This window comes from Teleopsis dalmanni, chromosome 2 (assembly GCF_002237135.1).
Source record: "Teleopsis dalmanni isolate 2A chromosome 2, ASM223713v2, whole genome shotgun sequence".
NCBI classification, from domain to species: Eukaryota; Metazoa; Arthropoda; class Insecta; order Diptera; family Diopsidae; genus Teleopsis; species Teleopsis dalmanni.
The window spans coordinates 32,416,104-32,430,152 of NC_051847.1; the positions used below are offsets into that span (position 1 = coordinate 32,416,104).

General features: G+C 29.1%; 1 protein-coding gene across 5 annotated transcripts in view; it reads left to right on the forward strand.

The window, feature by feature from the left end:
* LOC119677602 (probable phospholipid-transporting ATPase IA) overlaps window positions 1–14,049 on the forward strand; it is a 47,226-nt gene that overhangs the window by 15,721 nt on the left and 17,456 nt on the right. For all 5 annotated transcript variants that reach the window (XM_038089009.1, XM_038089013.1, XM_038089012.1 and 2 more), the window contains exons 2-13: window positions 4,298–4,418; window positions 4,540–4,723; window positions 4,860–5,020; window positions 5,091–5,288; window positions 5,384–5,661; window positions 5,722–5,831; window positions 5,895–6,116; window positions 7,220–7,981; window positions 8,046–8,243; window positions 8,317–8,925; window positions 10,207–10,460; window positions 10,535–10,633. In XM_038089009.1, coding sequence (XP_037944937.1) covers window positions 4,298–4,418; window positions 4,540–4,723; window positions 4,860–5,020; window positions 5,091–5,288; window positions 5,384–5,661; window positions 5,722–5,831; window positions 5,895–6,116; window positions 7,220–7,981; window positions 8,046–8,243; window positions 8,317–8,925; window positions 10,207–10,460; window positions 10,535–10,633 — 3,196 coding nt within the window. The remainder of the gene's footprint in view (window positions 1–4,297; window positions 4,419–4,539; window positions 4,724–4,859; window positions 5,021–5,090; window positions 5,289–5,383; window positions 5,662–5,721; window positions 5,832–5,894; window positions 6,117–7,219; window positions 7,982–8,045; window positions 8,244–8,316; window positions 8,926–10,206; window positions 10,461–10,534; window positions 10,634–14,049) is intronic.

Here is a 14,049-nt window from a genome sequence, read left to right on the forward strand (position 1 = left end):
ACAGAATTTTAAATCTCCATTTACGGGGTCGAACATAATTCAAATTAGATATATATCAGATTCGTAAAAGAATAATTGGGCTAGATTGATCAAAAGCTAAGGTATTGCATACAAATCTGAAGGCAGTAGAAGAATGTGCCGATGGAAATTAATCTGGCTCAACATTAACTAAAATCACATCACAAACTATGGAGATTCGTTATCAATATTGCCGAATTAAAATTAATAGCACTACGAGTGCAGTTATAGAAAACTCTAAATTTTGCTTCTAAAATTTTGAAAATGAACAAGTTTTAATAAGCATATTAATAACTCATCGTCGATACCTTAAGTTGTATGTTGTTTTATACTACACCCAGAAAAATATGATATAAAGAAGATATAAAAATCAACTAGTGCTTTGGTTGAACCAAATGACACGTTGAGTAATAGTATTTGGGCCTGAAGTTCAGTTAAAATCTGGTTAAGTCAATCAAATCATTTTTCTGAGTGTAGTTTATACTGATTGATTTTGATTTTGAAGAAATTATGTTTTCCCATTTATAGAGCTTAATTCCGAATTGTAACTTCATAAGCCTTCCAATCCTATTAAATATTGAAACATTATAAATATTATTAGTAAACTAGGTACGTGTTACATGAACAAAGTCACCTACTGTTACCTTAAATACCAATTGTACGGTGTTAAGTTGATTTAAACTATCATTAAAGCCACTTGTCTTTAATTTAAACGTTTTGAAGTAACTTACTTTTAATAGTTTTTGCTTTTAAGACAATCTGAGTTAAAATTTAAATGATTACATAAAATAAAAGACAAAATTGCATATGAGGTAATGCAGAAGGAAATGGGAGCAGCAATTATCTGCATTAATGTCAATGTTAAAAATCATGTTTTCGAAAAGTTGTTAACTTCACGCGAATATAATTTTTATATTTTACACTGTCAGGATAAGAAAATTGTCAAATGCGGTAAAAATTGCATATTTGAATTAAGTTATAAAACAAAATATTTTGCATATAACATATGCAATTACTATTAATAGCAGCTGTGTTGGTTAGTATTTTCGCTATAGATGTATCTGACTGTATCTGTCAGATACACAAATGCATCGAATTTGCCACTTCATAGCTTAGCAGAGCATTAAATCTATTCAAATATTTGCAAATAATGAACACATTATAAAAAAAGATTGATATCAGATGAATATTTTTAAGTGGATATTTTTGCAATGATAGTGGAGCATAAAATTTGCAGATTTTTATAAGGAAGTTATTGGGTGGTGTGTAAGAGGTTTGTTTTGAATAGTAAAAGTTTTTGTTATAAATAACATTATAAGTTCAATTCCCAAAAGACTGTATAGATTTAAATTATAAAACTATTTGATTAGTAATCTGTTAGAATATGCACATATTTCAATAATTAAATACTCTTAAGAGTATTAAACATAAAATTTTTTAAAAGTCTTATATACGACTTTAAATTTTTGCAAACATTATCGGGTGTTGGTTGTTTGGTTGTAGCGGCACATCATTAGATAACTTTCATGTACCTCAATTTTTCGCTGTACTGCTACTACATTCCTCGCAAGAACCCTAGTATCGAAGAGTAAAGACTAAATACATTTCGTCGAATTCAGATAATTTAATTGGTCTTTCGTCTTCATCGATGAACTGTCTGATAAACTATCAAAGGAAGATACTACCTAAGAAGCTACATCTTCTGAACGCAAAAGCCGGGCATTCACAGAAAACCATAATTCAAATGTATTATGGTTTCTTTTATCTGCCGGTTTCAACATTTCTGCAGTGAAGATTATGAGGAACGCTCAGTTTCTCTGAGTGGGTTTCTATACACCAATGACCAGAAAGAACTGTAGTAGCCTTGCAGTGTTTAAGCGGTCTCTTTTGAAGAATTTCGAGGATCTATTTTTGTTATAGGTGGGCCATGTTAACCTAGAAGTTGCACATGACTTAAGTGCTTTCCATCTATTATCGGTAAGTTGCAAAAAGTAGAGGAAGGTACTTCTCTTAATTGTCTCTAGGGTAAACTGGTACCGCCAGGATTGCATTCTGCGAAGCACCAGAGAGGGGGTAAACCACACGATATAAATAGCACGATTCAGGTTTGATTATGCTATGTCAACCACATATTATTATATTAGTACAGTTACCATCTTCTATTCTATTCTTTTTGTTAATAAAGCTAATGAAGTTGATAATAAAGCTAATGTTAATGAAGCTTTTAAGATTATAGGTAATAATTACCATATTAGTCAATTTTCTCGCGATTGCAAATTTAGCTAAATATTTAGTGTTGTGTTACCTAATTCTTAAATTGAAAAATTAAGTCTCAATTCTCAAGATACCGAAATTGGCAATATTAATATATGTGCCTTTAATTTCTAATTGAGATATGCAACACAAACTGACGATCTTTACAGCTTCTATCAAAATGAAGAGAATGAATTATCACGTTCTCACATGTCCACTACTTAGGAGGAGGTATAGTTATAATTCTAAAAAACTCTTTATTTCAGAAAACGAATTCTCAAAAATAATTTCGGAAGTAATTTTCGGAATTAAATGACGATTGAAAGAAGTTCTTCAATCAGAACAACACACATCACAGAAACTCCCTTACATGAGTGTAATCAAATCGATAGAAAGGGGACATATTTTTCACATGATTTGCGTTAAATGTGATATATAGATTCATTCTTCAGATGCATAGTATTAAATGATGAATAGGATATACTTTTCATAGACTATTCAAGTATAATTATCATTTTTCATTATTTTTTTTATTCTACATATGAAATGAAGACGATATTTCTAACTTTATTTTTAAATATTTTTAATTAAAAAGCCAATATCCAATTTTTATCAAATATTAGTATTCTTAAAACTGCTTAAGTGGACAATGGTTTGCTAACAAGGTTAACTAAAATCACAGTTTGGCAAAATTGTCTAAAACACGGACACAAAATGTTTGCAGTTTAAACATAAAAAATGTTTAGTGCATATCCGCAAGATTCCATGGTCACGGTCAAATTTTATTGATATTTTCACTTCTTTCTATAAAATAAATAAAAATACAATAGAACTGTAGACCATTAGATATTTTCACTGGATAGAGTATAAAATGTGTAATAAAATTTTTCAAGGATTTGTATTTTTTTTGACATTTAAAAATAAATCTTCCTATTATACAAAAATAATTTTCTTCTACTCCTCCTCCCTTCCAATAAATAATAATTTATTGTATATTTTTATGTTCGTATTCATATTTTAAATTGGTTTATGGTTATGATATGAAAGATACAGACACGGACGCAACTAAAAGCTAATTGCCTTACCAAATTGAATGTGAATCCAATTAATTTTTTAGTTTTACAAGGGGCACATTATAGAGAAATTCAAGCTCTGTGAGAGATCTTAATAAATAAATTTCAATGCCCTAAGTTAAGGAGTCACTAACCCAACTAAGTAAGTTTCAAATATGCATCTCTCTGATGGAGTACAAGGAGCTTTACAGTTGCAACTTACAAAATTTATAATAGGACATTATGACTCAATAAACTTGACCGATAGATAGTTGTTGAAAGGTTTAAAGGTGAAAGGTGCTTAACAGTCGGTTAATATATAATATGTATATAGTTCTGTTCATAATAAGAATAATAGCAAATTTTTTTCTCTAATAAATATACTATATGCCATATTATCAGAAAAAAATGATAAATCGTGTTCATATATTAAGAAGGGAGATTTGTCAATTTTCAAACTGAGGCTTGCAAAGGCCGTGTGTCAAATTAGGGCATGGGTAGACCGCTCTGATATCATGGTGTATGTTTACTAGAGCTATTGGTATACTGGGCTGAAATTTAAACTCAATTAAGGTCTGTTAAAAACCACATTTTCATGAACCACGATTTTTAAACAAATATTTAGTGAGCTTGCCTCAAAAATAGCATGGATCTTTAAACAGAGAAATAGATTACTATATACCAGTCTAATAGAGTTTATGAATTCCAAGGAACATTGTTGAATTTTTTGTTATTGCACATTTTCGACATAATGCCCTCCTACAGATCAGTGGGTCAATACGTGGTCCAATCTGGTAAATCTAATCTAACCTAAGAGAAGACTATGTTGAAATATTTATTTTTGATGTTTATTTTGACTATAAAAATTACATTGTGGTATGATATTATTATATTAACATTTATTATAATATATTTTATTATTTATTTTATATATTTATCATTCCTATTCTTACATATGTGTGTTTATATTTTAGATGAAGAAGACGCCACAATATCTGCTGCAGCACTTGAAGGTGCAGATAAGCGAGTCATATTAATAAATAAACCCCAACCAAATAAATATCGCAGTAATCATATTTCAACTGCAAAATATAGGTAAACCCTAACATTTCTAACAACTAATATACAATATAATATTAAAAACATTTTTAGTCAAGTATTTATGAATACATTTTTCTATCTCATTCTATCTGATTTTCTTTCACTCTCTTTACAGTTTTATAAGTTTTTTACCATCGTTCCTTTTTGAACAATTTAGACGATACTCGAATTGTTTTTTCCTATTAATTGCTTTACTACAGCAAATTCCAGATGTATCACCTACGGGGAGGTATACGACGTTAGTACCATTAATATTTATATTAGCAGTGAGCGGTATTAAAGAAATTGTGGAAGATATTGTAAGTATAAAAAGTATTTCTAATATGTTACTTATATTACTCATTGCTAATGTCTACTAAGATAATATATAATTATATTGTATAATATATATAATATAAAATATACATATATAATGTAATGGTTTGTCTATTTCAGAAACGACATCGAGCTGATAATGAAATTAATCATAGAAGAGTGGAACGCCTGTGCGGTGGTATCTGGTGTGCGGTGCAATGGGATCAATTATGTGTGGGAGATATAATTAAAGTACCAAATAATTCATTTTTTCCTTCGGACTTGGTGTTATTATCTTCAAGGTATGAATAAATATCTAAATGATAGAGTGGATGTATATAATATATGCAATCATTTAACTCACTATTACAGTGAACCACAAGCGATGTGCTTTATTGAGACGTCAAACTTAGACGGTGAGACGAACTTAAAAATACGTCAAGGCTTACCGTCAACGGCGCAGTATTTGGAAACAAAAGATTTAATGCAATTGGTTGGAGTCGTGGAATGCGAATTACCTAATCGTCATTTATATGAATTCAATGGAGTGCTTAAAGAACAAGGAAAAATGTGAGTAAAATTTTTTATTTTTAGGAAGATTGGATTAAGTGTAATCTAATCTATTGCATATAATTTTAATTTTTTTCTTATATTTACTTTTATAGTTCTGTAGCTCTTGGACCTGACCAAATCCTGCAACGTGGCGCTATTTTACGCAATACTTCGTGGGTGTTTGGTTTAGTGGTGTATACTGGTCATGATACAAAACTTATGAAGAACTCCACCTCAGCACCTCTGAAACGTTCAACGGTGGATAAATTGACAAATACACAAATTTTAATGTTATTCTTGATATTAATCATGCTCAGTTTGACAAGTGCCGGTCTGAACTACTTTTGGACGCGTGAAAATTATAGCACAGATTGGTATTTAGGCATTAATGGTAAATTATTTCACCAGTCAATGTATAAAGATTTATTTAATTTTTTTTCTATTTTTAAAGATTTTAAGAGTAAAAATTTTGGTTACAATTTGTTAACATTTTTTATATTGTACAACAATCTCATACCGATTTCGCTACAAGTAACACTAGAATTGGTACGATTTTTACAAGTAAGTATATCACTTATTAACTTGCTTTAATATTGTAACATTAATTTTCTTCTTTATTTATAGGCAACATTTATTAATAATGACGTCCAAATGTATCATGCAGAAACAAATATACCGGCTGTAGCTCGTACCTCAAATCTAAATGAAGAGTTGGGTATGGTGAAATATATATTTTCTGACAAAACAGGAACACTGACAAGAAATGTAATGGTTTTCAAAAAGTGTTCTATAGCGAAATATATTTATAAGCCCGAAAATACACCAGAACAATCTTTAGTTGTACAAGTAAGTATTATTGGAAATATATATTTTTACTTATAGAAGAAATTAGAAGAAATTACGCCACCAGATAAATTTAAAAATAATTTAAAAATAGGTGGAATAATTTTCTAAACACACAGAAAACAGATTGTGTCTTAAATGTGTACCGATTAAATATACTCCAAATTCCTAAGGAGACCAAATTCCTATTGATTTGAAATGGGACAATTTAAAATGTTCCATTGTTACTTTATATCTACATCTACTTCTTTTCGCTTCCACTCTTTGGCTTCACGCAAAAAATGTACAACTATATGAAAATATCTTGAAACCACATGATAAAACGTTCCATAAGTCTCTTTCGAGACTTCAAGCATAGATCTATTTGAACTCAATATGTTAAATTTTCTGAACAGTGAATGTTTTTGTGATTCGCAAAACAATACATATAGTCACCTTAAATTAGCCAGTAAAGATATTGCATCATAAGACAGAAAAGGACATAGGACATTAAAATAAATTTTTATATTTTAGAATTGGAATAAACTTGTTATTTTATTTGGATAGCGAATTTTAGTAGACACACTTCACTGTAACAATGTTGATCCCTTGGTATTGCCATGATACGTGGACTAATATATGCCGAGTAGAGTTATTCTAATATTTGAGAACCCTATTCGACTTTATTATTATACGACTCAGGCTTCCTATTGTTAGAAATAAACTGAAGAAATCTCATTGGTATATCTTGATCTGAAAATGTATCCATGACGACGTTCTCGCGGAGAATATAAAAAACAGAACAATATTTCTTTGCTAGTGATTTCAGAACAATTATCATTAAAGAAGCTAGTAATTCTATACACATAATTTGATTTAGTTATGAATGTACAAAATATTATTCCAAAATGTGTTGTATAATCCCTTATTTATCCTACATTTAGTATTATTTTTTAAAAAAAAGTATTCTGCATTATGCTCTAATAGATTTTGGGGTCATTTAGGTTCGTTTGTACCCTTACTATTCTATAGAACAATTACCTATTGGAGGGATAAACATACTCCAATAGTTTTTTACTTTTTAATTGATTGAAAAATATATCATTATTATTATTCTGTTATTACAGAATATACTAAGTAATCATCAAACTGCGCCCATTATCAAGGAATTTCTTATTCTATTATCCGTTTGCCATACTGTTATACCGGAAAAACACGAGGATGGCTCGATTATTTATCATGCTGCAAGTCCAGATGAACGTGCACTAGTCGATGGTGCTAAACGTTTTGGTTATGTTTTCGATAATCGTACACCAGAATATGTAGAGATTTTAGCTTTAGGTGAAAGAGAACGATACGAAATTTTGAATGTCCTTGAGTTTACATCATCACGAAAACGTATGTCTGTTATAGTCCGAACACCCGATGGGAAAATAAAATTACTATGCAAAGGAGCTGACACAGTAATTTGTGAGCGCCTAGCACCAGATGGACTAGAGTTTCGAGATGTCACTTTAAGGCATTTGGAAGAGTTTGCAGCTGCAGGATTGCGAACTCTATGTTGTGCTGTAGCTGAAATACCATTAGATGTTTACAATGAGTGGAAAGAAACGTATCATAAAGCGTCAACGTCTATACAATATCGTGAGAGAAAAGTTGAAGATGCTGCTAATTTGATAGAGAACAATCTAAGATTACTTGGTGCAACAGCTATTGAAGATCGTCTGCAAGATGGTGTGCCCGAAACAATAGCCGCGCTATTAGATGCTGGCATATATATATGGGTTTTGACTGGTGATAAACAGGAGACTGCTATTAATATTGGTTATTCATGTAAGCTAATATCACATTCAATGGATCTCATTATACTCAACGAGGAAAGCTTAGATGTAAGTTGCATAATTTCCAATTTTGAAACATATATATTAATTTTTTTCTTTTTCGTACTCAAAGTCTACGCGAGATGTCATACATAGGCATTGTGGAGAACTGAAAAATATGGATGTTAAAGATTGTAATGTAGCTTTAGTGATCGATGGTAAAACACTTAAATACGCATTGAGTTGTGATTTAAGACGGGAATTTTTGGATTTATGCCTTGTGTGTCGGGTCGTGATTTGCTGTAGAGTGTCACCTATACAAAAAGCCGATGTAAGTAGTATTTCGTATTTAGTAATATTTATTATTTAATTTGAATTTCTATCTATAATTATATTTCGAATAGGTTGTTGAACTGGTTACACAAAGTACTCGTTCAGTTACGCTGGCCATTGGCGATGGTGCCAATGATGTTGCTATGATACAAAGAGCTAATGTAGGTGTTGGCATATCTGGTGTGGAAGGTCTGCAAGCTGCTTGTGCTTCAGATTATTCAATCGGTCAATTCCGTTTTTTGATGCGTTTATTATTGGTGCATGGCGCTTGGAATTATGCTCGAATAAGCAAATTGATTTTATATAGTTTCTATAAAAATGTTTGCCTTTATGTTATTGAGTTATGGTTTGCTTTGTACTCTGGCTGGTCGGGACAAATTTTATTCGAACGCTGGACAATTGGTCTTTATAATGTTATGTTTACTGCGTTACCACCATTTGCTTTGGGATTATTTGAAAAAGTGTGCTCAGCCGAGACGATGCTTAAATATCCGCTATTATATAAGCCTTCTCAAAGTGGAAAACTATTTAATGTACGCGTTTTTTGGGTGTGGATCTTGAATGCGTTAGTGCATTCTGTATTTTTGTACTGGCTACCTATGCTATTTATGAAACAGGATGTTGTATGGGGTAGTGGAAAAGCGAGTGATTATGAACTTATGGGAAATATTGTTTATACAGTAAGTATTATTCCAAAAAAATATTATTAAATTTTACAAATTGATAAATTTAATTTATATATATATATATACAAGTCAATAAAACACATCCATACAGAACGTATACGATTGCAAGGTATTGGCTTCCTAAATTACACAAGTTTCATTTACAACACTATGGTATTTTACTGGAACGTATTTTTTGAATTAATCTTTTAGGTTAGGTTTAAAGAGCATTAGTTTTAAAGAATATCAATACTTGCACTTGCAGGCAACTATTACCTAAGGTGAATTTTTTAAAGTTGTCAGGAAGAGGCAGACTAAACTAATCATGGTTTCCAATATGACTTATTATGTTAGCCTTGTTAAACCATTTGATTTACCAGCTGAAATAAAAAAGATGTGATAAGTCTACTTAAGTCTACCCCCATGACGTCACGCATCTATTCTCATACTTTACTGCATGCAGAAAAGTTCGCCCAAACGACCTTTAAACCCACCCCATTGACCCACCACCAGGTTTCTTTATCTTGACCGAAACTGACTTTAACTTAAAACCCATTCGCCACTAATTCAACCCTACTCACTAGTCTCCTTCCTCCCCTACCCTCAATCAACCATTATCTATCCGTACCCTCAATCAACCACTGTCTATCCCTACTCCTAATCACCTATTACCTATGTATCAACATCCTAACCCATCTTTCAAGATCCCAGCGGGATACAACAACAACACGAAACATGGTCATAGATATTGTTTCATCTGTAGACCTGGACAAAGTCAATGTACATCTCTTTTTACAAAGAAAAGTAATTGATGGATTTCATAGACTATAGTAGCAATTCCTGCACAGTTGCACAGTCGATGAAATTTGTTCACTTTGAAGCAATTGTGCACTAGCACAGTGCCCCACTAGAAGCACATAAACCGCGAGTTAACTGAAACTACGTTTATGTTTATCTCCTATATAATCTATGTAATAGGATTCTAGCGATCTTAGTGTCTATTTTATTTTTTTTAGCAAAAGAAAATCGCTCTGAACACTGCCTTTCAAATAGCTATTATGATTTTTAATAAAAACAAATTTAGATACAATAATGAACGTGGACGTTGGATCACATAAACATTTTTTCTTTACATATTTACTACTATGGTATAATAAATGAACAAAGTTCTAGAAAGTAAATGTAAATTTTGAGTCTAATTAGTTTATATTTTCGAGCAAGCACTGTATATATAAATTTAGATTAAATTTGATTTAATTAATAATAATCTAATAATTTTTTGATTTTTTTATATAGTATGTAGTTGTAACAGTTTGTTTGAAAGCTGGTCTTTCGACAAATTCTTGGACTTGGTTAACGCATGCCGCGATTTGGGGTTCAATATTTATGTGGTTCCTTTTTGTGATTGTATACAGTCGTTTTTGGCCTGTATTACCATTGGCTGTAGTTTTTTGTGGAATGGATACTATGTTATTCACAACACCTGTATTTTGGTTCGGATTAGTACTAATACCAGTAACTACTCTGCTTATCGATGTTATATGTAAACTGTGAGTAAAAAAGATATAATATAAAAAATTAATATATAAATAATTAATTTAAAATATTTTTATTCCTTTTTTAGTATTTATAATACTGTTTTCAAATCAATTACTGAAGCAGTACGAGAGTCTGAAATACGTAAAAACGATCCTAGTCATGTACTGCATGAGTCAAGATCATCGTAAGTACAATAAATTTTTTTATAAAAAAAAAATTATAATTATATTAATTGATTGTATTAATTGATAATAAAAAAAACTATAAAACGTTTCAGTATTTTGATTTTGAATTGTTAAGCATCAAAATTTTAGTTTGAAATTCTTTTTTTGTATAAAATAGTTAAAGTCTTAAAAATTTATAACCTTAAGCTTTAAAGTTATTCCTACTGTTTTGTACTTTAAAAGTAATTCCTTTATCTTTGTTTTGTGATAAATAAAATAAAAATTATTAATGATTTTGTTAAAATGCATTTTTATTTACATTTTGTATATAAAAATATATACTTAAATAATTTAATTTATATATGTAAATTAAATTAAAAATAAATTTAAAAATTATTTAAAAATTATTTAAAAAAAAAAACTTAAAAATTATTTTTTAAAATAAACTTAAAAATTATGTTTGAAATATTTTAACAAAATCGTATTTATTAACCCTAGTCGCTAACATGTCCCGTTTATTTTTGAAAAAATCACTAATCACTTTTCTAATTTAATCGTGTAATATAAAAAATTTGCTCTTTAAAACCTCTTGCAATAATTAAATTGTGTTTGTTGTATTTTTTGTGTATGTTGTTTTGTTGTATTTGTTTCATTAAAATTTTTTAATAACAATTTATTATTAGATAAGTATAAGTATCAGATTTTTATATTAAGACTTTGCTTCTTACATTTTGTTGATATAAAATCATAAGTTTATAAGAGAAAAATAAAACAGCTATTAAAAACTTAAGCTATGGTGTTGGTTATATATTAATAATTAATAAAAATTATTATTAATTAATAAAAATTATTGAAAACTGATATTTTTAAATATAATATATTTTATAATACCTAACGGTTTTAGGGTGTTACAGTCTTTAACTGCACAGTTGTTTTTTTTAATGAAGTATATAAACTTTAATATATTATATATTTAACATAAACATCTTTGAGATTAAATAGGCTCTACTATAGCATATCTATATATTGCTATCATACTATAGTATAACATATATTTAAAAATATTATATACTAAGGTCTTTAAAGTCACATAGCTTCTACTAAAATATATACATTTTTAAGAATTATTTATTTAATATTGAAAAACAATAACAAAAACAAAAATTAAGCAAAATTTGGCATTAACAAAAATTTATAATAAATTCAAAATGTTTAAATTATTATATATTTAAAAAAAAAAATAGTTTATTATAGTTGTAAATATTATTTATTTTATAAACTCTATATGATATCAATTATGTGCTTTTAACAATGTGATATGTTTAATACTTGCTTTTAAAAAACGTATTGCCTTATATTATTAATATATCTACACATATATGTTTGTTTTAATATTTTAGTTTTGTTAATTTGTTAATGTAAATATAGTGAAAAATGTTCGATTTTTTGTAGTAAAATTTTATTAAACGTAAACATTACATATGTTTTAATATATATATTAAAATAATCTGATCAGCAATAATAAAACATGACAATTCGAAAATAATTCAAAAAACGATTAGCCACATCCTAGAATTTTAAAATATTAAAATTTTTTTATAGATATTTATATATATATATATTGTTCTAATACTATACTTAAATCTGAAATTACTTAAAGTGAAGAATACAAACAATATTACTTAATTTAAATAATACGATTTATAATATATGTTTTAAGTATCTACAAAATCAAGAAACGAAATAATATATTGTATATATAGATTGCATCCAGAAGTCGCCTCAACTTTTATTGTTTTAGTAGTCTATTTGGGAAGTATAAGCGGCGATAAGTTGTCTGTGCAGATGACTGATTTGTCCTCTTCAGAGTCGAACAATTTTATTTACCAACGATTGGGAACACTTATAATAGAATATTTTTCGAAATGTATTCTCGGTATTATATTATATATTATTATTAATGAATAATATAATACAAAAGAATATTATTTTTATGTACTAGATTTATGTATATATTCTTCTTCTTTGCTTGATCAAACGCGAGTTAGTCTAAAACATTTTTACTCAATAGTGTCTGTAATCATTTAGATCAGGGCTCTCCAGACTAGATGCAATCACGGGTCAATAAAAATAACTAAACAGATTAGAGGGCCGCAGAAACAAATATGTACTTTCCGTTGAATTCTGATAATAAGCTGTTCAGATGATTTTATAGAAGTATATCTTGAAAACCAGCATATCTTGCTGACGGAATATACCTATATTGCATTAGATTTGAGACAAAGGAATTTAGAATTAGTGTGTGTGTATATAAATATATTTAACTTGAAATTCATGCTTTATAATTAAACTATTTATTAGACATTTAAAAAAAAATTTGAAACTAACATTAGAATTGAATTCAAATAGTTTAAAAGTAATTTATGGGATGTAATTTGGACCCTGGCTAACTTAATATATATTATTAATAAACTGCGGAATACTATACTTCGCAATTCATCACAAAAAGTCATCTATTGTGCTAACCTCAGTAGTTTTAACCAATCAATAGGCTTTTAATAAAAGTGAGCACCTCTGACTATTCTGTACTATTTCATAAGCGACCAGAAGTCTGTCCCCAAAGGAATAAGTCTTATTTAAGGCATTTACAGAGATTATATTGAGATTGAATCTCAGTCAGTACTGCGGGCTCAGAAATCCGGTGAGAATTAGTGCAATATGTCTCTTTGAGGTTGCCTTAGATGGGGTGATAAATCTTTTATCTTATCCTTCCCATTTATAGCTCATCCACAGTTTTTAAATTGGTTTCTTTTAATATCTAAGTTTTTCCACAATATACTCTCTTACCAGAGAACAAAATGGATCACATCCATGTAATGGAAGTCAGGCTTTTCGGTTGGCGTGACAGTCAGTCTTCACATTTCCTTTGTGTGTTTTATGTTTTGATACCCATCATAAAATAAAGTAGTCAGTCAGCGTTTCTGAATTCTAACAGAGTTTAAGGCCAGTAAGACTATTTTTGATTACTGTAGACTATATTATACTATAGACTATCTGTAGATTATAGATACTATAGTCTATATTTAATTAATAGTTGATTATCACTATATTTGTCTTCCTTTTCAGCATTTGGTTATACAGTTTTCGATGAGTAATAACTCTGCTTCTAGACAGTTTTCCTAGCGATGAGTTGGTTTTTTCTAAAAACAAAAACAAAAATTAGGTTCCTTTGCTTAAGAAAAATGTTTCATATCCGCTATTTCCATAATACCACCTACTTAAATAAAGCAACATATAACATTTGTTTCATGCCTATTTCAAAGATATAATGTATTTTTCTTATTCTATAAAACTTCATATACCATTATCATAAGTAGTTTGCCTAGTCATCCAGTGATTTCTTAGACTTCATAAATCACAACACAAAAGTTGAACT